The sequence below is a fragment of the Hydra viridissima genome, unplaced genomic scaffold, assembly GCF_058129835.1.
Source record: "Hydra viridissima isolate aposymbiotic clone 2 unplaced genomic scaffold, HvirCarnegie_v1 scaffold_7, whole genome shotgun sequence".
Lineage (NCBI taxonomy): Eukaryota > Metazoa > Cnidaria > Hydrozoa > Anthoathecata > Hydridae > Hydra > Hydra viridissima.
Window position 1 is genome coordinate 16,803,188 of NW_028324306.1, and position 24,805 is coordinate 16,827,992.

General features: G+C 28.0%; 1 protein-coding gene and 1 pseudogene across 2 annotated transcripts; both read right to left on the reverse strand.

Moving 5' to 3' along the window:
* Window positions 1-1,818: 1,818 nt before the first annotated feature.
* Window positions 1,819-21,955, reverse strand: LOC145184296 (nucleoporin 88-like). Of its 2 annotated transcripts, none has more exons than XM_090092031.1 (15): window positions 21,678-21,955; window positions 12,045-12,214; window positions 10,707-10,832; window positions 10,342-10,575; window positions 9,475-9,646; window positions 8,899-9,037; window positions 6,325-6,423; window positions 6,157-6,235; window positions 5,789-5,884; window positions 5,610-5,642; window positions 4,978-5,214; window positions 4,765-4,908; window positions 4,282-4,408; window positions 2,449-2,579; window positions 1,819-2,203 (listed from the first exon to the last, which is right to left on the reverse strand). In XM_090092031.1, exons 1-15 carry the CDS (start codon window positions 21,891-21,893, stop codon window positions 2,140-2,142), a joined length of 2,067 nt encoding a protein of 688 aa, XP_089948157.1. In that variant the 5' UTR covers window positions 21,894-21,955; the 3' UTR covers window positions 1,819-2,139. The 2 variants fall into 2 exon arrangements, with proteins under 2 accessions (XP_089948157.1, XP_089948158.1); XM_090092032.1 differs by having other exon boundaries at window positions 11,438-12,214; window positions 21,678-21,908.
* On the reverse strand, window positions 16,969-20,852 carry LOC149886390 (uncharacterized; annotated as a pseudogene).
* Window positions 21,956-24,805: the final 2,850 nt, after the last annotated feature.

A 24,805-nucleotide genomic window follows, 5' to 3' on the forward strand; every position in this document is an offset into this window, starting at 1 on the left:
TACTTTTTGTAAGTTTGCATTTAAAGAAGCAACAAAACGGAACTCTGAAAGGGATCCTGGAAATGTGTTAATTGAGTTTGAAGAGGAACAATTGGTTGAATGGCTTGGTGTGCCATTTGATTTTGGCGATCTTAAAACAAATAATGATTTAAGTGCTGCTTCAGCCGTAAGGAAATTTTGTTAATCTTCAGATACTCCAGTTTCCAACTAAGTATGGATTCCAACTAATTGTTGATTAAATAATTTCTTAAAAAAAAAACCTAAAATAGCTCATCCTATCCATATTCTATTAGTTGATAAGCAGCAATTATTCCCAGCTAACAGAATCAAAATATTTTTTTGACTATTTTTATAATTTTTTATTAATCGTTGATTGTCCAAATGATTTTTAAAAATGTTTTTTTTTCCACTAGGTATTGAAAGTATTCATCTAAAGTGGTGAATTGAGATGATAATTGATTGGGAGATGATGACTCTGAACGTGGTTTAAATTCAGCTGCACAAGTCACTCTGAAAGTTTTTACACTTCTACCTTTTCCAACACAGCTTCAACCAGCTACAATTATTGATAACAAATTTCGTGTTCCTGCTCAAGATATCACATTGGTCTGAGAATATATGAAATATTTTTTTTATTGCATATTTTTGCGTCAACTTCTTTATGTTAAATCTTCCTGGGTACCAATTGATAAGGCAACAATTCATCTCTGTTACTTCTCTAAAATACAGGAATGTGAGTCATTATGTAATCTTCTGAGCTACACTCCTGGTGTAGCTCAGAAGATTATGAAAGGAAATCGAGTCATTGCATAATCTTTTGAACTACATTCCTGGGTGCGGATTCACCAAACTTTCGTAACTCTTGCGCAGCTCAACTAAGGTTACGGAAACCGTACGTTTATGTAACTATTTGGTATTCATCAATATTCAATGATATATATTAACTAGATGTCTAACTTCACAAAAAGTCCGTAAGAAAAAGTAGAGCAATTTTTAAAGCTTTTAATGCCGGTAGCCGTTTTATTTAAACCGATATACTTTATTTTTTGCTTTGCTTTTAACTATAATCGCGTCATTTCAGGCTGGCAAAAGATTTCATCAAGTAACAGCTCAAAATACTTTTAACAGCATTTCATATTGAAACAGAAGTTCCAGCTTCTTTAGTTTTAAGTGCCAATTAAACACAAAACGCAAAATAAAGAGACAATGTAAGAAAATTAATAGTTTTATTTACGAGTGACGAAATTTTAGAAATACATGAAAGAGAGGACGAAGAAAAGAAAAATAAAGAAAAAGAGAAAGAAGAAAACAAAAAGATTTAAGAAAAACGAAAAACAAAAGAGCAGATCAAACAAAAATGGAAAACGCAAAGTCAAAGTCATCTTAACCTGCTGCTAAACCAAGTATGGAAAACTAAATAAAAATATCAATTTTTACGTTTTTAGTAAGATTTTGAATATTATGAGAAACTAAGTTAGAATTTCTCAAGCAATAAATTTTTATTTTTTAAAACAAATTTCAATATTTAATTTTAATGTTTCTTCTTTAATTCATCGCATTTTTTTCTCATAAGAACTTTAGAACGGCCGTTTTTTTAATATACCACAAAAAAACAGATTTCATACCACAAAAAAAAATATTGGTTAGTTAACTTCGCTTTCTAGTGACACCGTTAAAGTGCAAATAAAATGGGATATGTGAATAATATCTTGTTTGTCGCACATTTTGGCGCATGTTTCGTTTGAAAAGAGTATAGGACTCAAAAATGATGTGCTTAATTCTTTTAAGAACGAAAATACTGAAAAAAAAACAACAACAAAACAAACAAACAAATCGTTTACTCTTTGATCATAATATCAAAAAAACTCTTAGTAAAACTTAAAAAAAAAAATTCTTTATTTAATAATGCTCAATGGTTACCATTTTAAAAGAAAGATCTTCATTTAGAGTTTTTATTTTCGGAATTTACATTTTGTTCGGACTTCAACGTCAATCATCTGATTTCAATTCTGATTTCAACGTCAATCATCTGATTTCAATTTTTTCGTTTGTCTAAATTCTCCAATGACATCTCAACATTTGTCAAAGTTCTCCAATAGAAAAGATTGCTGTTAGGTAACAAATCCCCATATACTGTTGCTAGGTACTTAGCTTTAACGAGAGAGAATTTGTTTCTTCTACCAGTTTTGCGATGTTTATCTCCCTAACAAAAGTAAAAAATTCTCAAGAAAAAAAAAAATTATTATAAACTATTAAAAACATTTTTTTTTTTTTGCACTTCCAAAAAATAAAAAAAAAAAATCTTGACAATCGATATATCATGAAATGATCAATTGTAAATCTTTTATTTCAGATGACTGATAGGTTAAATTTCATTGAACCAAAAGAAGTAGAATGTTAAGAAGACCTCGTACAAAGTTCACAACTGGATTCGAAAAAAAAACTCACTGTTCCTTTAGTACACGCCGTATTTTTATCAACTGTGAAGCTGACAAGTTGTTCTGCAAATCTGATTTAACAGTTTTTGTTGGAGTTCTTGGAATTGTTTTTAAAATTACATCTTGCTGTTTACTCTTCACCTAAAAAATAAAATTATTTCCTCTATTTCACGACAAAAAAAGATTTTAAACCTTTGTTAAACAGCAGTTTGCGCCTAATTAGTAATTGCAGGACTGGGATTAGAAGGACGGGCAATCAAACAAAAATGAAAATTTGTTCATAAATCTGGTTTACGAGATTACTTATAGATGTATTAAACGAACCAATCAGAAAGTAAATATCGCCAAAGTATTGGACAAAAAAGGCTTTTACAAAAATGGATCAAACAGAATTAAAAAGCTGAAACTAAAGACTGCTATCACGCATAAATTTAAGTCTCCGGATGATTATCCAGAAAATAATTTATAATCAAAACAGAATTTAATCAACATGGTCCAAAGAGGTTAAAAGATTAAAGTCCAATACTTTGATAACAGATACGTTTACGGTTAATTATAAATTTAAACAGTTTTTTTTACAACACCGCGTAAAGAACACACGCAAAGTCTGATGAAAAATAAAGTTTAAGTGGCGGGAATAGTCCAGCAAAATACTAAAACAAATTGATATCTGGCTATAGCAGCTTACTACGTCCTCAAATTACAAAAATGTCCGCTGATTTACGATAAACTCTTCCGAAAACCTTTCAAAGCACTACTGTGATATTTTACTTTCGGTAACTAATAACGAGAACGCTCACAATCTCTAATGACAGTGCACGTTTGAAAAATGTTGGTCAGACGATGTTGCCAGAAGAGGAGCTAGTTTAGTGGAGAAATTGTAGTTTAAAAATTAAATACTTTATTTAGGTGCATGAGCTTGGCAAGCCCAGTTGTAATTGATATATTTTGGCAACATGGTATACATTCTAGACATTTTAAGTTTATTGAAAACAAGATCCTCTTATCATGTATACTCGCCCCCTGTGATATTAGATGTACTGGATAAGCACATGTATGCTCGCCCCCTGTGATATTAGATGTACTGGATAAGCACATGTATGCTCGCCCCCTGTGATTAGATGTACTGGATAAGCATATGAGGCGGGTACAATATATGAACAAGAAGTTAAAGAAAAATCTTTTGTCTTCAGTGAAAAGATAAAACAATAATAAATATAAATTAAGGATTATGAGCTATAAATAAAACCTCATTCTTCGTAATGAGCAACGTTTAAAAGCGGTCATGCTGATCTATTAAAATATTTCGACATTTTTGATGGATGACTGAACTGTGTCATTATAATTAGATAAACAATATTAAAATTTTAATGTTTTTCCTTCAAAAATGACAGATAAAGCACTGCCACATATCTACAACAAAAAGTGCATCTATCAAATGTTTCAATCTACAAAATTCTGCTTGAGACTTTTTTGTTTTGTTTTCAAGCTTGAATCACGGACATTGATTAGGGAAAGTTCTCTCAGACCAATAATAATCATTGTAATTGGTATTTTTGGAAAAAAATGTTCCTCTTTTTACTTTTTAATATTATGTTCAGAGAGGTTTGGGCAACGTTATTTTCATGAAACATTTTGCTACTTTTTCTAGTATTTCTAAAAAATCTTTACAGAAAAAAACATTATGTGTACAGCTCTAGCCAAGGGAATAATATGCCAGTTGCAATTTGCTATGTAATGATTATGCATTTTTTTGTTTTATGTATTTTTAAAAAAACTGAGAATAAACAAAAACTAATAACAATAAACCTTTTAGTGGTTTTTCCAAAAAACAACTTCTTACCGCTTCCACCAATCTTCTTAATTTGTTTAGCTTTTCATTTGTTTGTTTTAGTTCTGTGTGCCATTCTTTTTCTTCATTGGAGAGAACTGCAGCTGACGACCTGATATTAAGACGAACAACCCCCAACCTAAACTTCAAAACAATGACTGTTACACCAAAAGTTTTTTAATTAAAAAGAAAAAGAAAATAATTTTTAGTGTTCACAGTGAAAGTTTATGTTCAAAATAGTAAAATATTTTTTATGGCACCTGAAACTTGTATTTAGATTTCCTATCTCTCTTACTGCTGCAACAGTAGATTTAAGTTCAGCAAACATAAATTTATTAAAACATTCAATAGATCTGTAATGACAGATGTCAGACTAATAACTCTGGTCTATATTGTCAATTGAGTCAGAGGTGTCAAGACAGTAATATTGAGGACTTTATAAGTTGCTCATGACTTATGGGAAAGCTAGAAAACTGACTATAAGTTAAACAAAACCTTTCAACTATCCTTTGCATATTCTCTTGTGCAATTTCAAGTTTGACTGCCAAATTTTCGCTAGCTTCATCTAAGTTTAAGTTTAGCTTCAACGAGTTTATTTCAGCAATCTGTTCTTCTTTTTTCATTGTCAAAATCTTTATTCTAAAAAGAAGATTTGATAATCAGTATGCATACACTGGAAATATTTACAACACAAAAAAGTTAAAAAACCTTTTTTCAAGCTCAATTTTTGCATGCATCATTTTTTGTAAATATTCTTCACGAAGAATTTGGGTTGTTGTTGTCAGTAGCTTGTAATATTCATCTGCAGGCAATGTTCTGTTACCTTCTGCACATCTTATTAATGGAAGAGTGGAATTTCTTTTTAATATCTTTGCGATGTGAACATCAAAAGAACCAGTACCGCGAAGCTGACGCAACGGAGAATGGAATGTAGAAACACTAGTACTAAAATTTGTAAAGCAAAACAATAGACTGACTCAATTAAAGTTATCACAATTCACTTTGAATTAAGTTATTACTAATACTAATATGTTTTTAGCTTTGATTCTTACGTATCTACATATAATTTGAAATTATCATTTTTAGTAAATTTACAATTTAAAATTATCATTATTATGCATTAATAATATAGATAGGGAAGATGAAATTGTTGAGCTTGTTTGTTAAAAATGTATTAATAGTGAAGACAGGCAATTAAACTTACATTAACTGTTATCAAACGATGGTCAAATGAATTTATATACTGTTGATTACAAAAAGTGAGAAATTCGGAGTGATTCAAATAAAATTCAAAATGATCTTTCAAAGTTTTTTCATATTCAAAAGAAACAAAAACTCACCTTTTTGGAGCTTCCCATACATGTGAGCTCAATCTGAAACAATTGACAATTTGTATACAAAAAATTTTTCAGCAAAATTTTTTTTTAAAAGATTAAAATTACAAATATAAAGCATACACAGCACAACATAAATATTAGTACTCATATATTTAGCTATAATCAATCAATAAACAATATACCTAGGAATCGAAAGCTTTGTAAATTCACCAGAGTTAAGAAGACACAAAAGACTACTATCAATTGCAAATACACAACCAGTAATAGCAGATATCAAACTAGAAATAAATGAATAACATTAGAATTTCATTTCATAAAAGAATAAACTGATGATTCTTTACTCCTTAGAACTGATTTTTTAATTACTTGCAATCATAAGAATAGTTTTGTATACAAAAAATTTTTCAGCAAAATTTTTTTTTAAAAAATTAAAATTACAAATATAAAGCATACACAGCATAACATAAATATTAGTACTCATATGTTTAGCTATCATCAATCAATATAACAGTGGTCTAAAAAAAAGGAAGTAGAAAAACCAATCCAATACCTGTTTGAAGAGGGCTGAGTGCAAAGAAGATATGAAACTTCTGCTGGAATCTCAATTGCGACATCTTCACAATCAGCATCTTTTTTTATTCATTTGAAAGATATCAAAACAATAAAATAAATGTTGTAAAAATTAACTTAAAAAAATAATTTGAACTGAACAACACACCATTAGCTAATAAGACGTTAAGATCTTCGATCCATGGTAAGTTTATAAAATGCACTCCTCCGTTACTCAATGCTGTATAACAATCATTTCGATTCTTGTCTAAAGAAAAAAAAAAGACTTTAAATTTTAAAATCTCATTTTATGATGGAATTTTAGTCCATCATTAATACTTGTTTTTACTAATTTCTTTAAAAATTTCAATTAATTCAAAATTAGTAATATCAGGATAGCCACCAGCTTTGTAAAAATAAAATCCCAGACTTTTCCTTAGCATTTTACATTTTCACAATATATTTTCCTCAATGCAACCTATTTAATTTTTTACAGACATAAATAAAATAATCCATAAAACAGAATTATGTAAATAGAGATACTTCCTTAGTGTATACCATTTAGTATCTCAGACCATCAAATCAAATAATGGAAAAAATTTTAATGATTTTTGAACCCTTTTTTTACTAAAACCTTAAATAAACTCCTGACTTTATCTCAGTTTCCAATATGGCAAATGTATACTATGCATAAATATTCAGTTAGAGAAAGGTTTGGTGACAGTAGCTGTATTCTAAATGAATTATGAATACAACTAATATTTCTTGAAAACTTTATTTAGGCTTTCAGCATTTTCACTGGCATTTCTTAGCTTCTGTTGAGTTTCAAATATCAAAGTGTAAGGAAATTAACAATGATCATAAAGCTCTGCTTACAATTTGATTAAAGAAACCCAATAAGAGTTAAAAGTGAAGCTTGATATTAAATCTCTCCGCACTGCTCATATTTTCAATCTTCTAAGCGGCATCATTTTTATTGATCATTTTTTAGATTATAAACTTGATGAATTCTTAAACATTTAAAAATTATCAAAAAAAAATCTCCAAATAATAAAATGAATTTTAATAAAACTTATTGAAATTGTTTTACTATTTATAACTTTATAAATTTATAAATTTATAAATTTATTCAATTTATAATTTTTCAACAAATTTTTAGATTTTCATATCAAATACAACAGGAATTACTCCATTTAAAATACGCAAAAACATGAAAAAAAACAAATTATAATTTTGAATTGTTTATAAAATAGTTGCATACAGTAGAGACTTAGAAAAGAGTTGGTACAAGTGGTTTTTGCTGAAAAGAAGCAAAACAGAAATAGTTATACACATAAAATTACTGAGAGAAGTTTGTCAAATATGCATTTGCCAAGAAAAACCAATCATAAAATTCAAAAAAATTAAGAAAAAGTGTTTTTCAAATAAATGAGCTTAAAATACTAAAAGGTTAAATGCAAACTTGTCGGTTGAATGTAAGTTTTTCATCAAAGAATTTTATTGCAACCAATCAGAATTTTTTTTGTAGGTGATTTTATGAGAACCTTCAGACATCTTTTTTAATAAAATTGCAATTAGCAAGTTCTTAACAACATTATGATGGGCGCGATAACTAAAAAAAATCCAACTAATTTTGAAAGAAGATTTCTCTCTTAATTTAATAGATAATTTTTGAATACTTCAATCACGGCATCAATGTTTTTCAATAACATCATTCATACAAATATTATTGAGTTGGCCCACATATACACAGTATTAAAGCCCAGTTTTATAAGGCTATACATTATTTTGTTATGCAATCGATTGACATTTTTAGCTCGCCAATTTTGCATGTATACTTTTTTTTTTAATGTACCCAAAAGTCTTCAATTTCAGATTTTTCTGGAGGTTTTGCAAGGTTATTATTTCTTCATAAAGTTAATGTTTTCATAGTCAACAACTATTTAGGGATGTGGTGTTGCCAGATAAGGCCAAATATATATTTGTTATCAAAACAATTTTTTTTAAATGAATGGAATAGTTTTATTGATGCACTCATTTAAGTAAATTTCCTAGTTCACCGCTTTTTCTGAATACAGGCTCACTTATCCCTTTGTCAGACATACAGATATAAACAAGCAACTTCTCTAAACATTTTGCCTTCAGGTTTATTGTCCGAATAACACTTGTATATCTGCTCACTTAGACATGCTTATTTATTGTTCATTTTATTCAAAGATCTAAAATAATAAAAATATTTAATCAAGCCTGTTAAAACAAAAATTAAATATACTTTAATAAGGTCATATTGAAAAAATTGATATTATATATCAACAACATATATTCTAACGATTCGTTAGTTGGATTTTTTAGTTATCACCCATTAGTTGATTGTAAATTAAATACGGAAAAAGCATTTTGTAAAAGGTTTCTGTCTAAAGTATTTTTATGTTTTTTTTATTATACATTATTTTTTAAGACTTTTTTATTATCATTTTTTTATTAGAGCAAAATTTTCTGTCCTAATTTTTATCAATAAAAGCTTTTTTTTTTTAAATTTAAAACCATTTTATTCTTAAACAAAAGGAAAAAAAAAATATTAGTATTATACATTTTTTAAACATTTTTTTGATGGAGTTGAAAATTTCTGTTCAAGTAGTAAACTTGAAATAAATGTTGATTTTAGAATTGGGTCGAAACTTAAATATGGTTATATAAATTAAAATCAAAATCAGTTGATTTACCAACTTAATTTTAAGTTTACCTTTTTTAAGCAGAAGATGTGAGGTATTTGGCTCATTTTCTTGCTCAGCTGAAGGTAATAATGTTAGATCAAGTTGTACAGACTCATACACATACAATGCTTCTGAGTTTTTTACTAAGATTCCATCAGGATCATTTTGCTTAAGAAAAATGAGTATCTTAACACTTAAATTTAAAAGTTAAAAAAAAACTTCATCATGAAAATATAGTAAAGCCAAGATTTTTCAACACAAAAATTGTATATAAAAATTTTAGACAAATAAAGACAAGTAATAGTTATATATCAAAATAATAAAATAATAATATTAATAATAACATTTTTAGTTTAACACATTGAGAAATAGTTTATATAAAAAATACATCAAGTATATTTAAATTAAATGAGCAAATTTAATATGCATTTGTGATGATTCTTTTGTGAATTATCAAAATTATTTGTTGCATTTTCAACCACTGCAGCAATTGAATAATAATTTATAGGAAAAACAGCTGTTTAAAAACAGAAAAATCAACAAATAAACAACATTTATTATTCATATGATGTTAAACCAAACATGTGCTATATTTGTGAACTTACACTATCATCGGTATCCTCTAGAACCAAACAGTGATGGATGACACCTTTTTTTGATGCCATCATTATGGTGGTTGGTGTTGTCTCCATACATAACAAACTGCTATAATCACAACCATAGTTATCTTGAGATGGAGGATTCATAATCAATGGCCCTTGATGTTCAACCTGAAGCCTTAAAAAAAAAACTTAACATAATAACTTAAATAATATAGGTTAAATCAAATATCTTAAAATAAAATATAAAAAATATCTTAAAACACCCTTAAAATTGCAATAAACTGCTTAGGTGAAATCTTCTAAAACATAAAGATAGGCAATCAAATATTTAAAGTGTTTTAAATTTATTGCAAAATGTGTCTAGAAACTGTAAACTTAAACTTTTTAACTAGATTGATTTAAATCAAGATGAATTATCTTGAAATATTTAGGACCAGATGAATTATCCTGAAATAATTTGATAAAGTCTTTTGTTAGTTTATTTTTTGTAAAACTACTAATTTTTTTAAAAACCTTTTGTTGCTTTATTTTAAAAACAAAAAACTTTTTATAACTTGTTATAATCAACAATGGAAAAAATCTCAATAGCTATATTTGTATTTTAGCTTGCTTTTGCATTTTAAATGTCATCAATATCTGATTTAAAACTTTGATTCTAAATATTGCAAATATTGATATTGGAAAACGCACTTTGACATACAATCAAAATTATCATTGGTCCAAATTTTAAATTTCCTTTTTTTTTCCTTTTCTGTAATCACGAAAGTGTTAGCTTAAATAAATTTTCTTTTGATATTGAATGCTATCTGCTGGAGCATTTTATAAGATGCAATAATACTTATCTAAAATTTGATTAAAAAAATTTAAAACCTGTTTTGTGCAAACTTGCAGTACAATACCCATACATCACCACTTTCTTGCATGATATATATAGGATATATTGCATTTCCATTTTTATCGATTTTGGGAAGAGCGATGTCAAAATCTATAGCAGTTTCACCGCAAACACCAGAAAAACAACTGCTTGATCTATATGGGTCTCCACTTACATTGAATAATGAAAGTCTTAATATAGGTTGTTCAGGATAACAGGTATCATAGAATCTGTAAATATATATTATCTATTATAAATGTTAATTGTTATACAAGCATAAATTCCAACTAAAAGTCCATTATTTAAAAATATGAAAGTAAACAAAAAAAAAACAAACAGCTTTATTGCGTTAAAGAAACACCTTATACTGTTATCATTTGTCAACACCACTACATGAGTATTGTTAGGGCTTCCACTGTACCATTGTACTTGAAGGATTTTTAAAGATGAATAATGTGTATAAAAAGACTCATCAAGTATAGTCATTCTATGAGAGTAAAAGAAGTATATACAGTAATAGTAGTAGTACAAGCAGTATTGCCACAAAGTCAAACAACAATAGAGAAATTTCTGTGTTTTCTGAAATACAATGGCTACCAATGTGTTAGTTATACATACATACATACATACATACATACATACATACATACATACATACATACATACATACATACATACATACATACATACATACATACATACATACATACATACATACATACATACATACATACATACATACATATGCACACACTTGTACTTTAAATGAATATAGACACTAATCTAGTCTGTTTGAGTAGCTGCATGATTTAAACATCCATCAAGCTATTTTGTTTATTTACTTGTACTAAAATTCAGAGCAATTGTAACAAAATATATTAAGAATTAAAATTGTCTTGAAAAATGTTGAAAGTGTTCTGTTTTACCCTAATTAACTGTAATTAACCCTACTGCCTATAAGTTGTAAATATTTTTTGCAAAATCTTTTTTTCCTTTCCTGCCATACAGTTGTTGGTAAACTGAAAAAGCTCCATTTATAAGATCAAGACAAATAAAACTTGTTAAACCAGTAACTCTTATCAAATTACATACCAACTCCAACTACATGCAAAAAAAATTCTTCACTCCCTCTGAATGTAAGGATTACTTTAAAATCTATTAATGTACCAATGTATTGATGTACCGATGTATCGATGTACCAATGTATCAATGTACCAATGTATCGATGTACCAATGTATCGATGTACCGATGTACCGATGTATCGATGTATGTGCTTTTATCTTACTGAAACAGCTTTCAATGTCACATTAAAAATGGTTTTGCAATCTTCGCCTAAATACTGATATTTTTTCTTACTAATCTTACCAATTTATATACAAAGCTAAAGTTCCAAGATATTTACAGTAATAATTAACTCATAATAAAACACAAGAACAAATGATTGTTTGCAAATAAAAGATGTTTATAAATGACTGTAATGCAAAGAATTTTCTATATATGTTCTATTATATACATTTTGAAATGCAGCTTAAACTAATACTTTTTTTTTGTCTTTTTTTTGTCTTTTTAAATTTCGAACTGTATATATGTTAAGCATTGGATTTTGTGTCTTATCTTTTTCTTTAGATTTTATTGTAGAACAGCTTAAATAAAATTTTTATAATGAGATTAATATTTCACAAAAAAGAAACTTAATACTTGCAATGGATAACTGCTTTCCCTCCTTCATAAATCCCATCTTCACCCCACATTCGAGGCAACTCCACAACACCAATTCCATGTTCTCCATAAACTAATGCATGATGGCCAGTTCTACTACATTTAATTGAAGAAACATCAAACAAGGGTGATACTGACGTTCGCAAAATCTAAATTAGATAATATTTTGTGAACCACTTAAAATACACCAATCTAGGGATGGCAAGAGCTTACATAAAAAATTCAGACAGATAACACTGGCCTGTGTTTAAAAAAGATTTTCTGTTTCTGGGGGTTTCTTAGGTAATCCCTACTGAAAATTGACCTCCTAAGTCCAAATATGTCAATCATTTTGCTTATTCAGATCAGGTTTTTGAGATACAGCACTCTCATTATTTTTAGAAAAACATTGTTTTTCAAGAAAAATGTCATTTTCAACAAAGCTATTTAATAAAAAAAACTATTTCCAAACTGGGAAAAAAAATCAAACTATGACTCAATTTAACTCCTTTTTTAACTTTAAACTTACTAACATCTTATGAAACACATACTAACACATATTAGTCAATTGTGGATGAAGTACTTGACTAGATTAATAATTTAACATTCTTGTAGCTTTTTATTAACTAACTGAATAACCAATAGGTACAGATGCTATTTTATTGCTCATATGTAAGAGAGCTGTCTTTAGGCTTCTGCTAGAAGAATCAATAAAAAGCCTCCATTCGCTTGGTTGGTAAGAAATACCAAGTGCCTCAATTAAGTCTTATATTATTGCAAAGAGCTAAAAGAATCAACTGCAAAAAACCTTCAAAATATTTATTCTCTTTTTCTAAACCAAAAGTAAGAAGTGTCTTTAGAGGGGAGGTTGCTTTCACTAAGATAAAAAGCAAGAAGTTGTGTGTTCTCTTTATGAAGACCAAGATCTCTGGCCAAGTTATTTAATTTACTTTGAGTGAGTGGTCTCAGCAAAGTCATGTTAAATGAAGGCTAAGGTCACAAATGTGTCAGTGTAACTCCTGTACCCTGTGGTAATGGTTTAATGGAAGAATGAATATCAGGATAAACAAAAGGGCTTGTTCTTCTTATTGACACCTGAAAAAAGGTTTAACAGACTTGATTTACATATCTTAAATAAACTTAATTGCGGAAAATCCACAACTTTTACATACAATTAGAATTTTAATAGGCTGCCAAAAGATTTATATGATTGGATTTGTCTTCATCTTTTAAAATAATAATTATCTTACCATGAAGATTGGTCATGCAAAAGTAGACAGTTTGTTTTCCCCTCACTCCTGCGTCTTAAGGCTACAACACAGGCTTTGTAACACATAAGTGGGGCAAAACTTTTGTCTTGATTGCCCAGCCTTATTCCAAAATATGCAAGGTAAAGGGATTTTACTATTGGAGTTATTATGCATTGCTGGTCACTAAAAATTACCTTCCCACACACATAACAGAATTTATTAGGACTGTTTTTACACTTTATTTATTTTTATAAAATATGAATTATTTAGCTGTGTATTTGCCTGTAAAAAAAGTGACAATGATGAATATAGCTTTAAAAGCTTACTTTTAATACTGTTTATACATAGCAATACAGAACCACTCCTGCTGACTATCACCTGGAGATAGCAAGCACTACACAACTACTTTAGCTCAAAGTCAAACAGACATTGAGCTATTTAATGCTATTTAGAAATCTCAGTCTGTATCTCAAAAAAATACACCTGATTGAGCAAAATGAATGCTTGGTTCAGATTTCGAAGGCAAATTTCATTAAGAACTACCTAGGAAACCCCAAGGAAAATTTCTTGACACAGACCAGTGTAATTTATATTAACATTTTTATTTTACTATTCTCAACATTACATTTTGTAAACATAATTTCTCTAAAACAATATCTATCAGCCAATTTATCAACAAAAATCCTTTACATTAGATTAGTTCTTACATTTTAAGTACAGGTAGAAAACGATTGTGTTAAACTTTAGAGCTGCAACTCTGTTTAAAATATATAAAATAAGTGACCAGAATTTTATCAAATCTATTTGCTTTAAAATGTGTAATACAATAATCTTAAAATTAAAAGAATAGCTTTTCAAATCAACAAAAAAATTATTTGGTTAAAAAAAATAATTTATAAAACATTAAATAGTAAATAGAATCTTAATATAACTATTTTAAATAATTACATAAATATCATTTACTTTTTAATAAATATTTAAGAACATATTCTTTTTTTTTTTAAATAAATAATAAATATAATAAAGGATCATTAAACTACTTAATTTTTAACATATTATTGGATTTTTTTTTACAAATTAATGTCAGGAAATTGGACTGGTAATTTTTAGGAAAACTCTTTTTGTCCAGAAGCTTTTTTTTCAAATTACTTTAAGAAAATGATATTGTATACTTCATCTTGATGTTTAACCAAAACTAATGGTTAAACTTGAATCTGTTCGAAATTAATTCAGAAAAATTTGGTAAGTGTTTAAAGTTAATATATATTTAACTATTAATTACTCCACTTTTTTCAAAAAGTTTTCAAAATTCTTTTAGATAAAGAAAAAGAAACAGGTACCTCTGTGGTAAAGGAACAAAAATGGGAAACTTTCTCTAAAAAGTAAAAATTTTTCCAATTCTATACTTTTCTATGATGATCTGCATAAAATTGGAAAACTGGAGCATCTCTTACAACAAGGTTGCAGAAGGATTTTCAATGATTGTGAACAAAGGCAAATAATAAAGAAAATAAAGATAGATTCTTGATAGCTGATAGGCAAGTATGGAGAAAAGTAGAAGCTCTAAATTTAACAAATTCAAACCCTATGATAAAAAAGGTGGTAAAGAAGCTAATTTGTTAGTAATTTCAAGTTTTTTGATTGAAACATGATGAAGGAGTTATATCTTTGAATCTTGTAATGAAACCTCTAAGATTCAGCAAAAAAAGTTAGGACTAGGACAAAGATACAGCTTCAAAGAGGATAAAGTTTCAAAACATACCACAGGAATTATTAAAAATGGTTCTAAAGAAAATGAGATAAACAGACTTAACTGGTCACCTCAATCTCCTAATTAAATTTTAACATTATTAGTGGGTTTAAAATTGCAACTTAGTGCATTTATTATTAATTCATTATAGTAAAAACAATGCAGCTTTTGCTCTGTTGCTGGTAACAAAACAAGTTGCTTTTACTCTGTTGCTGGTAAACAGAAAGTTGATGAGAAACATGACCCAGATTACATATCACCTGATAACTCTGTCATACAAATTGATACTATAAATCCTTGTTTTATTAGATTTGGTGTGTCTTTTGTTAAAAGATCATCAAGCATAAGTATACTAAAAGTAGACCATAAAATAAAAAAGAAAGTTAAATTGCTAAATGAATGCTTGAATGCATCTGAACAAGAGGAGACACAAATTAGTATGTTCAAAAATTTTTCTTTAGATTTTATTGTAGAACAGCTTAAACAAAATTTTTATGAGATTAATATTTCACAAAAAAGAAAATTGCTCACATAAGCCCCAGTCCATTGGACTTTTCAGGAAACAATAAATGAATTTAAAACAACTCAATGTATGGTGAAGCAAGCTAGAGCTTTGTGGGATGTTAAAGGAATCCTTGGTGAGAGATCAACAGAGATAATAAGTTATAAAATTCGACTTGTGAAGTTTTAAATTAAATTGTCAACTTTTATGAGGATGATAGTAGCAGCATGTTATTGCAGAGAGCAAAGCATTGTATTCTATAAAGATAGCTGATGGTAGACAACACATTCAGAAGCAACTCATATAATCTTAATAATCTTTCAGAACTTTACCAGAAATAGTTAGAAGAATCAAAATCCAATGGTATAGTTCAGGTAGAACTGACATCATTTGTTCTTTTAAGGCCACAACGTTGTATTGTTGCTGGAAAATCTGGCATACACAGAGTCTGTGTTTGTAACGACCATCAAAATCAAAATTTTATGGTAAAAGTATTAAATGAATTAAAGTCAAAAGATCTGATGGCCTTAGCATTATGTTCAATAGAAAATAAACCATGTGTGTTTCATGAAGTTTCATTAAATGAACTGGTATGGGATTCAGCAAATGAAATAACTTATAAGCAACGGTTTAAGACTGGTAGGTGCTCCTTAGAAACAATAGTTAAGAGTCCTGATGAGTTTCTAGAAGAGTTAAGAGTCAAGTTATATGAACTCACAAAACATCATTATTTCAGCAAATCCCAGACATGCTTTTAGTAGATCAAAGAAAACTTGAAGCCAAAGGAGTGTTTTACGCAAATGGATTTTGCTGAAAATTTTTCATTTATTATACAAGATGAAATTCAGTATAAAAATAGGTAAGTTAAATTTTATACCACAAAACTTTAAAAAAATTTTGATTAATAATTAACTATTCTAACCAAACTGTTTTCAGCCCTTGAAATGATGTTTTTCAAATTTAAGTCAAAATTTGATAACCATTAGCTGAATAGGTATGCTATTTCTTATTGTATTTTAGGTTTAATTTGAAAAATGTGTTTTCATGAAAAAGACTATAAACCAAAAGCAGATTGGCATTTTTTCGGGACTGCACATGGAAAAAGTGCATGTGATAAAATAGGTGGTACAATAAAAAGAGCTTTGCTGTAAAAAATTTTTAAAGAAAAATGTATAGAAAAAGATTTGTTATAACAGGAGCTTACTAAATATATTTTTTGAAAAAGTTATGATTTATGTTAATTTTTTTCAAACTTCTCTGCATTTTTGAAGCCGAAACAGTTGCTAATACACAAGAAGAACTTGCTAAATGATTTAAAAATCTTCCTGCTATCAAAGGAACTTGCTCATATCATTATCTCTTACCTCAATCATGGCATTTAAAAGCTGATGTAACATCAATTAACAGTACATTTGACATTTTTCACATGCTGGAAGATAGTTGTATTAATTCACAAAAACCAATCAATACTGATACCAATATTAATGATTCAGTATTAGAGAATTATTTTGGTGATTTCTTCCCTGGAAAGATAACTGATCTTAAAGGTGTCACAGTTAGTGTAAGCTATTTATAAAAAGCTGACAATTATTCCAAGTATCCAATAACAACAGATATGCATTGGCATCCAGTTAGTGACATTATCACTACATTACATGAGCCTGATCTCAAAAAAACTAGAGGGTTTTACTCTTATCTTGTTAAAAAAAAGATGAAATGAATTATCATATATATTTGTGTTAAATTATCAACTACATTATTATGTATTATCATTATTAAGGGAATATACAAGAATTTTTGAAAAACTATAATTTTACTTTTGACATAAATAACAGTGCTGCACTAGAAAGAGCTTTTATAGCAGCTATATAAAATTTTGTAAAACAAGCTACAAATAGTAGGTGACATCCCTCACATAAGCCAGGAGGCTGGTTGGAGGGGCACTGGTTTCTAATAATGCTATTCAACCCTAACTATTCAAAAATAGGGTTATTAAAAAATGATACCATTTTTGTTGTGAACATGACAAGTTTATAATGTTAATATTTTTATATAGTTAGGCCTAATGGTCTTATTTGCTGTTAATGTTAGATCAATACAAAGTGTTAGAAAAATTTATGAGCTACCTCCAAATGGCTGAAAATGGGACTTTTTAGTCAAGTGAACTATATATTTTTAGATATATTTGATTTCTAAAATGTAACAAGCTGCTTAAAATTTGCCCATTTGTTGCAGATAATTTTAGCTAATCAGAAAACTAATATGTGAAGAATTGTTGAAAAACTAACATAACGAAGACTTGAAAAATACTATGGTTGACTTCATTTTACCATTTTTTTGCATCTTTCAGAATTTTTCTAAAATTGAGGTTATAGTTTATTCTAATATGATACAGGTTAATAAAAATCACTATTTTTAAGACAGAAACATCCAGAAAATAGTTCTAGAAAAAATGAGTTACTTGTTGAAAATTAGAAAAAAGTTACAAGGCTTTTAAGTTGCCTATTTTTACCATTCAAAAAACCGAGGGGGCTAATCTGCAATTGCAAATTTAACCAATTTCCATATTGTAGATAATGACATGTAAAAATCAGGAAAATCAGAGATTGTACCCCGCAAAGTTTTTTTGAAATTGATTGAAATATAATGATCTGACCCAGGTACAAATAGTTAATGTCCTTTTAAATAACTGCATGCAAATTTAAAAATTGGGTAATTCCACATCAAATCACCCAGTCCATTGAACCAAGTGTCTTCCTTTTGTGTTATATTTTGACACATTCCTAATTATAAAAAAATATTGCATGCAAAATTTCAGCTAAAAATGTTGAGCGGTTGACAAGATACTACAATATTGACCTGGTTTCCCAAAATGACCCAATTTTCATAAGATTCTGAAAAAATATTTCTCTTAAAAAAAAAGAAATAAAAATGGCAAAAATATGAAAATAAACATATATAATGTTTTTTTGATGCTGGATTCAATAAATGTACTTAAAATGCTCAAATATAAAAGGAACATGCTTAAAAGTTAATAAAACAACTATTTTTTACAAACCAACTTTAGGGCCCAGTAACTCAAAACACCCCTGTCAAATATTTTTTTTTGCTGTTAATATTTTCAGCTGCTTATAATCTTACTAGGCACAAAAGATCTAACTGGAAAAACAACTGAAACATATGGAACTTCAAAGATCTATTACTTCAAGAAATTTTCAAAAAATATTTGTAAATAAAGTAAAAATAAGTTAATCATAATTTAAAAATATTGTTCCCATTTTACTTGTACTTCCTCTATTTCAGCATTTTCAAACACATAGTTTCTAACTGAACTAGAGCAAGCTTGTGGAACAGATAGTTTTTTCAATATGTTGGTGCTGGGAATAAAACAGTAGTCATCTCTTTCAGGTTAGTTAAAACAGATTGATGGACCATTTGGGTGAAGAAACTTAACTTTAGCATCAACTTCTTCTAAGTTGGTTTCAGTTACAATGCCGATCCACCACTTATCATCACAGACTACAGTTACATAATAACCTAAAGTGACAGTATCAAGTTGAAATATATCTTGTTTCTTTTTAAGATTGTGGATAATTGTATAATTAGTGTCCTTACTACACCTCTTTGCCCTAACCCTGTTATCTCTAAGATGTATAAATTGATGAAAGCTATGAGTACCAGGTAGAGTTGTTACACCAGTGTACCTTTCTCATGGCTCTTCACGTTACAATCCCTTTATGTAAACGAAGTTAACAACCTTCATTTTCTCATTACAAAATTCATACATAGCTTCTGATGTGAGAATTTGGTTTCTGTATGGTCGTTTTAAACTTTCTTGTGCTGTTACCCTTTTTACAGTACCGCCAATCCCTTTGCATGGTGACTTTTTGTGGGACATAGCAAAAAGGTTCCATTCAGCCAAATATGCTCTCTAGTTGGCATAGATTGTAAAAGCTTTTACAATTTTTGTACTGTCCTAAACAACCATCAGTGAATAAATGTAATTTGGACAGATTGGAAAGTTTTTTAATATAGAAATAATTCAAACCTTTTCAAAATCCCTCTGTTGTATAATTTTTTACACTGATAGATTTTGTTAATTTTATATATATATATATATATATATATATATATATATATATATATATATATATATATATATATATATATATATATATATATCAAATTGTTAATTTGTTAAATAAAATTTACCAATAAATGTTGTTTTATAACTGAACTTTTTATAAACTAGTTATTATAAACTTTTACAAAATATAGTTGTCAAAATTTTAAAAACAACTGCCAATCAATATCACACTTATTCAGTTTTTATATAAAAGCAAAACAGGATGTTTTTTTTTTCAGTTGTTAAGATCAAATAACTAAGTTATCATATAATTAAGACTTCCTTAAATATAACAAATTTGTTTTTTTTTAAAGAGTCTATAAACTAAATATAATTCTTTTTACAAGTTTTTTAAAATAATTTCTTGAAAAAGTAATACATCTTTTAAATTAAATTTCCATATGTTTCAGTTGTTTTTCCAGTTAGATCTTTTGTGCCTAGTAAGATTATAAGCAGCTGAAAATATTAACAGAAAAAAAAAAAATTTGACAGGGGTGTTTTGAGTTATTGGGCCCTAAAGTTGGTTTATAGAAACTATTTGTTTTGTTAGCTTTTAAGCATGTTCCTTTTATATTTGAGCATTTTAAGTACATTTATTGAATTCAGCATCAAAAAAAAATTATATATGTTTATTTTCATATTTTTGCCATTTTTATTTCTTTTTTTTAAGAGAAATATTTTTTCAGAATGTTATGAAAATCGGGTCATTTAGGGAAACCAGATCAATATTGCAGTATCTTGTCAACCGCTCAACATTTTTAGCTGAAATTCTATGTGTTAACTTTTCTTTTTAAGATGCAACAGCCAAAGAAGTTTTTAAAAAATTTGAGGACCCATGGTTCAAAATTTTCTAAATTTTGGGTGATTTGATGCAGAATTATCTAATTGCAACTTGCTTTAACAACTACAAAAAGCTTCCTTTATAAAATTCTAGAATAACCTTAAGAAAGATAGTGCAAACAAAAACATACAACTTTCAGCACATTTTTGCTATTTTTCTTAAGGTTATTCAGGACCTTTAACAAATATTAGGAGCAGAAAGTGAATATTTAAGCAGCAACTTTACAAGTAATTCTGTAACTAGGTAAACACTTTTAAGTCATGATCATCATCTATTAATAAATTTGTTAGCAAAGTATAAACATAAATATTTAATTGCCATGTTTGGCAAACTTTCCATTTTGCAAATTCTCTTTAGTTTTATTGTATTAGTTTCTTATTAATTGTAAAAGATATAATCACTTGTTTCCTTACCAAAAAAAAAAACAATGCTTAGTAAAATAACATTCAAAAAAGCAACTTTAATAAAATTTTCTTTAAACTTTAAGAACTTTTTCCTCTTAGGTATATAAAAATGAATTGTGTAAAGACAGCAGTAACTTTCTCAACAGCAGGATTATCAATAGAATTTTATATTAAATAATCAATAAGGTCAAAATAAGAGATTTATTTCAATGAAGGAGACTACTGAAACAAGGGAAATTTTCTATTGGGAAAAATTGGTTTACCAATTTAGATAAAAGAAGTCTTTAACTATTCAGGTTTAAAAAAAACTATAGTTTTTATTAATAGGTTTAAAAATTAATTTAGAATATAATGAAAAATATAATTGATAGTAATACAATTAAGTTGCTAACTTTCATAGTACTAATATTGTAGCACAACTGTAACAAGTAATTTAAATATTATATTTTGCATAAATAAGTGTTTCTCTATTAAATATATTAAATTTTTTAATTATTCGGATTTAAACAAATAAAAATGATAAATGTTCATAAATATAATGATAATTTATGTGTAACTATTATTAATTATTACCTTTACACTTAATCTAATAGGAAATAATTATTTTGATGTTATTTTACAACTTTATTTTTACTAATTAAAAGCATTTTCCTTCTTTTCATTTCTTTTTTTTCTCAAAATGCCTTATTATAAAACTAAATAAAAACCTAAGTATATGAGATTGCTTTCGTTTTGATAAAAACTTACTTAAAACAAATACCTGATATTTGTCATCACCCAGCTTATTTGTCACTTTTAACATGAATTTGGAAAGATTAATTGAGTAAATGCATTTTTGAACTTCAGACCAATACAAAAGAATATCATTGTTTATAGTCAATAAATCTTTCACACACTCATTTGACGAGCATTCTTGGATCTCAGAGTGAACTTGCTCTAGGAAAGATTTGTTTGGTTTGGTGACAGAATGCGCCATATTTATTTCACTCTCATTTTAGAGAAAATTCAAATCGGCTATTTATAAAAAATCGCAGAAAACTGGACCAGAAATTATATGCACATTCAATCAAAACTCATACTATTCTCTTACAGATTTATAGCAAGAAAAAACTCAACAATAAATGTGTTAGATAATTATGGAAGGTGATGAATTTTCCGCAATAGTTCTACTGTTTCAGGTTTTGACAAAGGTGTACTTTTAATAAGCTGTTGGGATATCTATATTCAAATAACAAGTTTTTTTCCCTGTCATTTCACTTATTTCAATTCGTCAGGTTAGAATTATTTTGTTCTATCTCCCATTTTAAACGTTGAAAGAAAGTTTTTGATTTTTTTCTGTAAGTAAAAATTATTTAAAATTTTATCGTTACTTTTTAAAGAAATAATAACTTATTCTTTAAATGTTTTATATTTAAAAAAACTATTTTGAAAAAAAATTTTAAAAACAAAATGTATTTTAAAAGTAATCATTACTTAGTAAAATTAACAATTCATTTTCTCCCATCTTTTAAAATTAGAGATAGAAGAAAATAATTCTGACGAATTTTCTATTTTATCATTATTTTTATTTATTACGAACCTGACGAATTATGAACTCTAGCTTTTTTGTTGTTGTTGTTTTTTTGTTTTGTTATTCAAATTTTCACTCAATAATTGTTGCTCCACTCTTCCTGGGAATTCTTATTAAGAGTCTTAACTTTTAAAAAAAGTTATTGATAAGAATCACAAACTTTTGAAAGGCCATTAAAGTACTTTGCTCTCTCAAATTTCATCATGCTTCATGTTTCTGGCATTAAAAATAACTTTTCAAAGCAAGGAGAAAATTAAGCCAAGTGCAATTTGTACCCCAAAGTACATAACTTTGGAGTACAAGTTGCACTTGGATTTATTTTCATTGCGATTAGATTCTGTGATTCACAATTGAATGTGAAATGTTACTTAACGTATGAAAAGAACAAGTTTTTTCGTACTTACAAGACACTAAAGAACATACAGGTTTTTATACAGGCCTTTTCTTATATTATAATACAGGCCTTTTCTTATATTGTTACATAGCGCATGTACAAATATTATCTGTTAAGAGTGAGTACAAGGTATACGAACGAGTTTTTACGGGTATCAGATATTTAATTAAGTATTTACGTGTATAACATATTCAACTTTAAGAGATCTTGAAAGGTTTCTTTAATCTTTTATAATTTTTTAACACATAAAAACTTGAAGAGAACTTTGAGATAAACTTACAAGTGAGTTTAATGATACATGTTTTTTACTTTGTACATGTTTTTCTTTGAACATCAGGGTTTAATGTTTATTACTGTTATCGATAGAAAATCTGCGTAATTGCTGCTGAAATACGATTTTAAAAATAATGTTAGTCATAATTGAATTTACTTTTAAAGAAAAGAAATTTTTTTCAATGCTTTTTTAAAAATAGTTCAAATATTCAACGCCATCTCATGGGTACGTTACGGGTATTACAGTATATTGTGTTCGAATATACCCGTTACAGTATATTACGCTCGAATATACTCATTACTTGAAAGAATTTCTACATGTTAATTACATTGATAGAGAACTCAATCTCCAGTACCAACTGCTAGATATAGCCTAATATAATAAGAAGGCCATAGCTTGATGACGCTTACAAGTCAACATTCATCCACAGGCAGAAACAGCGGCGCAGACGGGGGAGTGAACCTAGTACATTTCAGAGACTCTTAACTGAGAAATAGCTAAAATCAACGTATGGCAACATATTGGATGAGATGAATGCTAGCGTTTAGGAGAAAAAAGAGTTTGAGTGAGATGAAAATCTTATAAGTGAGCTTGAGGTGTGCTTGAAAGCAAAGTGATTTCCAAAGTACCCCAACACTTTAGAGTATTGGAGAAACCACAAGGGCACTTTTCCTCTCCTCAACCTAGTTGTATTTCCTAAAGAGCATTCTTAAATGCAGGAAAAATTGTCACAAGCTTAAAGTCCAATCTTACGCCTGAGAATGCTGAAATGCTAATCTTTGTGAAGGCCAACATAAAGAACCTTGCTCCAAAAGTAAAGAAGCAGCTATTGAAGAATGAAGAGTTCCTTCAAGAGAAGAATAATATAAGGGCAATCATCGACATAGAAAAGTCTGGGGTTTTTACTTCCGTCCCAGAACAAAAACCTGCAAAAAAACTGAAACTTGAGTTTACAAAGCTCCAAATCCCCCACTTTCATCTTGGGATCTTGGTCCTCATCTTCCTCCGTCCCTTCCTCAGGTTCTGATTTAGTGTGTTTCTGTGTGTTTTTCTAAGAGTGTATGTAAAATTTGTGTAAATTTGTGTTTAAATTTGTATTTTGTAAATAAATATAGTAGAAACTTACAAATCTATACGAAAATCGTTCGTATAAATAGGGTACGGTTAACCGAGACTCCTTAATATCTGGTGACTAGTCTTGAGCATTCTTTACAACAAGTTTGTTTATCGTGTATCCAGATTATTTTTTTGGGGGCCTATTTTTTTCAGGCGGAGTAAGTTAATTTAAGAACTTATATTTCAAGATCTTTATAATTGATACAACAATATTTAATTTTAAAGAGCAATTAATGTAATTTAAAAAAAAAATTATTCTAAAATTGGACTCACAAATGTAAATTTAATGTACTTCGTTTATGCAAAAGAATGAGCAAGAGAGACAATATAAATCAAACTGTCAAAGAATTTATTCAAATAATTTCCAATACTAAAGTAAATTTATTCTTGTAATAATTACATTATATATTATTTGTTTTCACTTCTGTTTGAATAAAGTTCTAGAAGCATTTTTCAAATGATAAGAAGAAACAGCCTCCAAGCTAAATCAATTTTAAACACTTTTTAATTCGCTTTTTCTTTGACCAAATACTA

What these genes read in the sequence shown, in the direction of transcription:
- LOC145184296 (XM_090092031.1), bottom strand. Translation starts at nt 21,893, where the DNA reads ATGGCGCATTCTGTCACCAAACCAAACAAATCTTTCCTAGAGCAAGTT. An exon ending in ACAAATGATAACAGTATAAG is followed by an intron (nt 10,576 to 10,706) that starts GTGTTTCTTTAA and finishes ATATATTTACAG; the next exon opens with ATTCTATGATACCTGTTATC. An exon ending in ACAAAGCTTTCGATTCCTAG is followed by an intron (nt 5,643 to 5,788) that starts GTATATTGTTTA and finishes CAATTGTTTCAG; the next exon opens with ATTGAGCTCACATGTATGGG.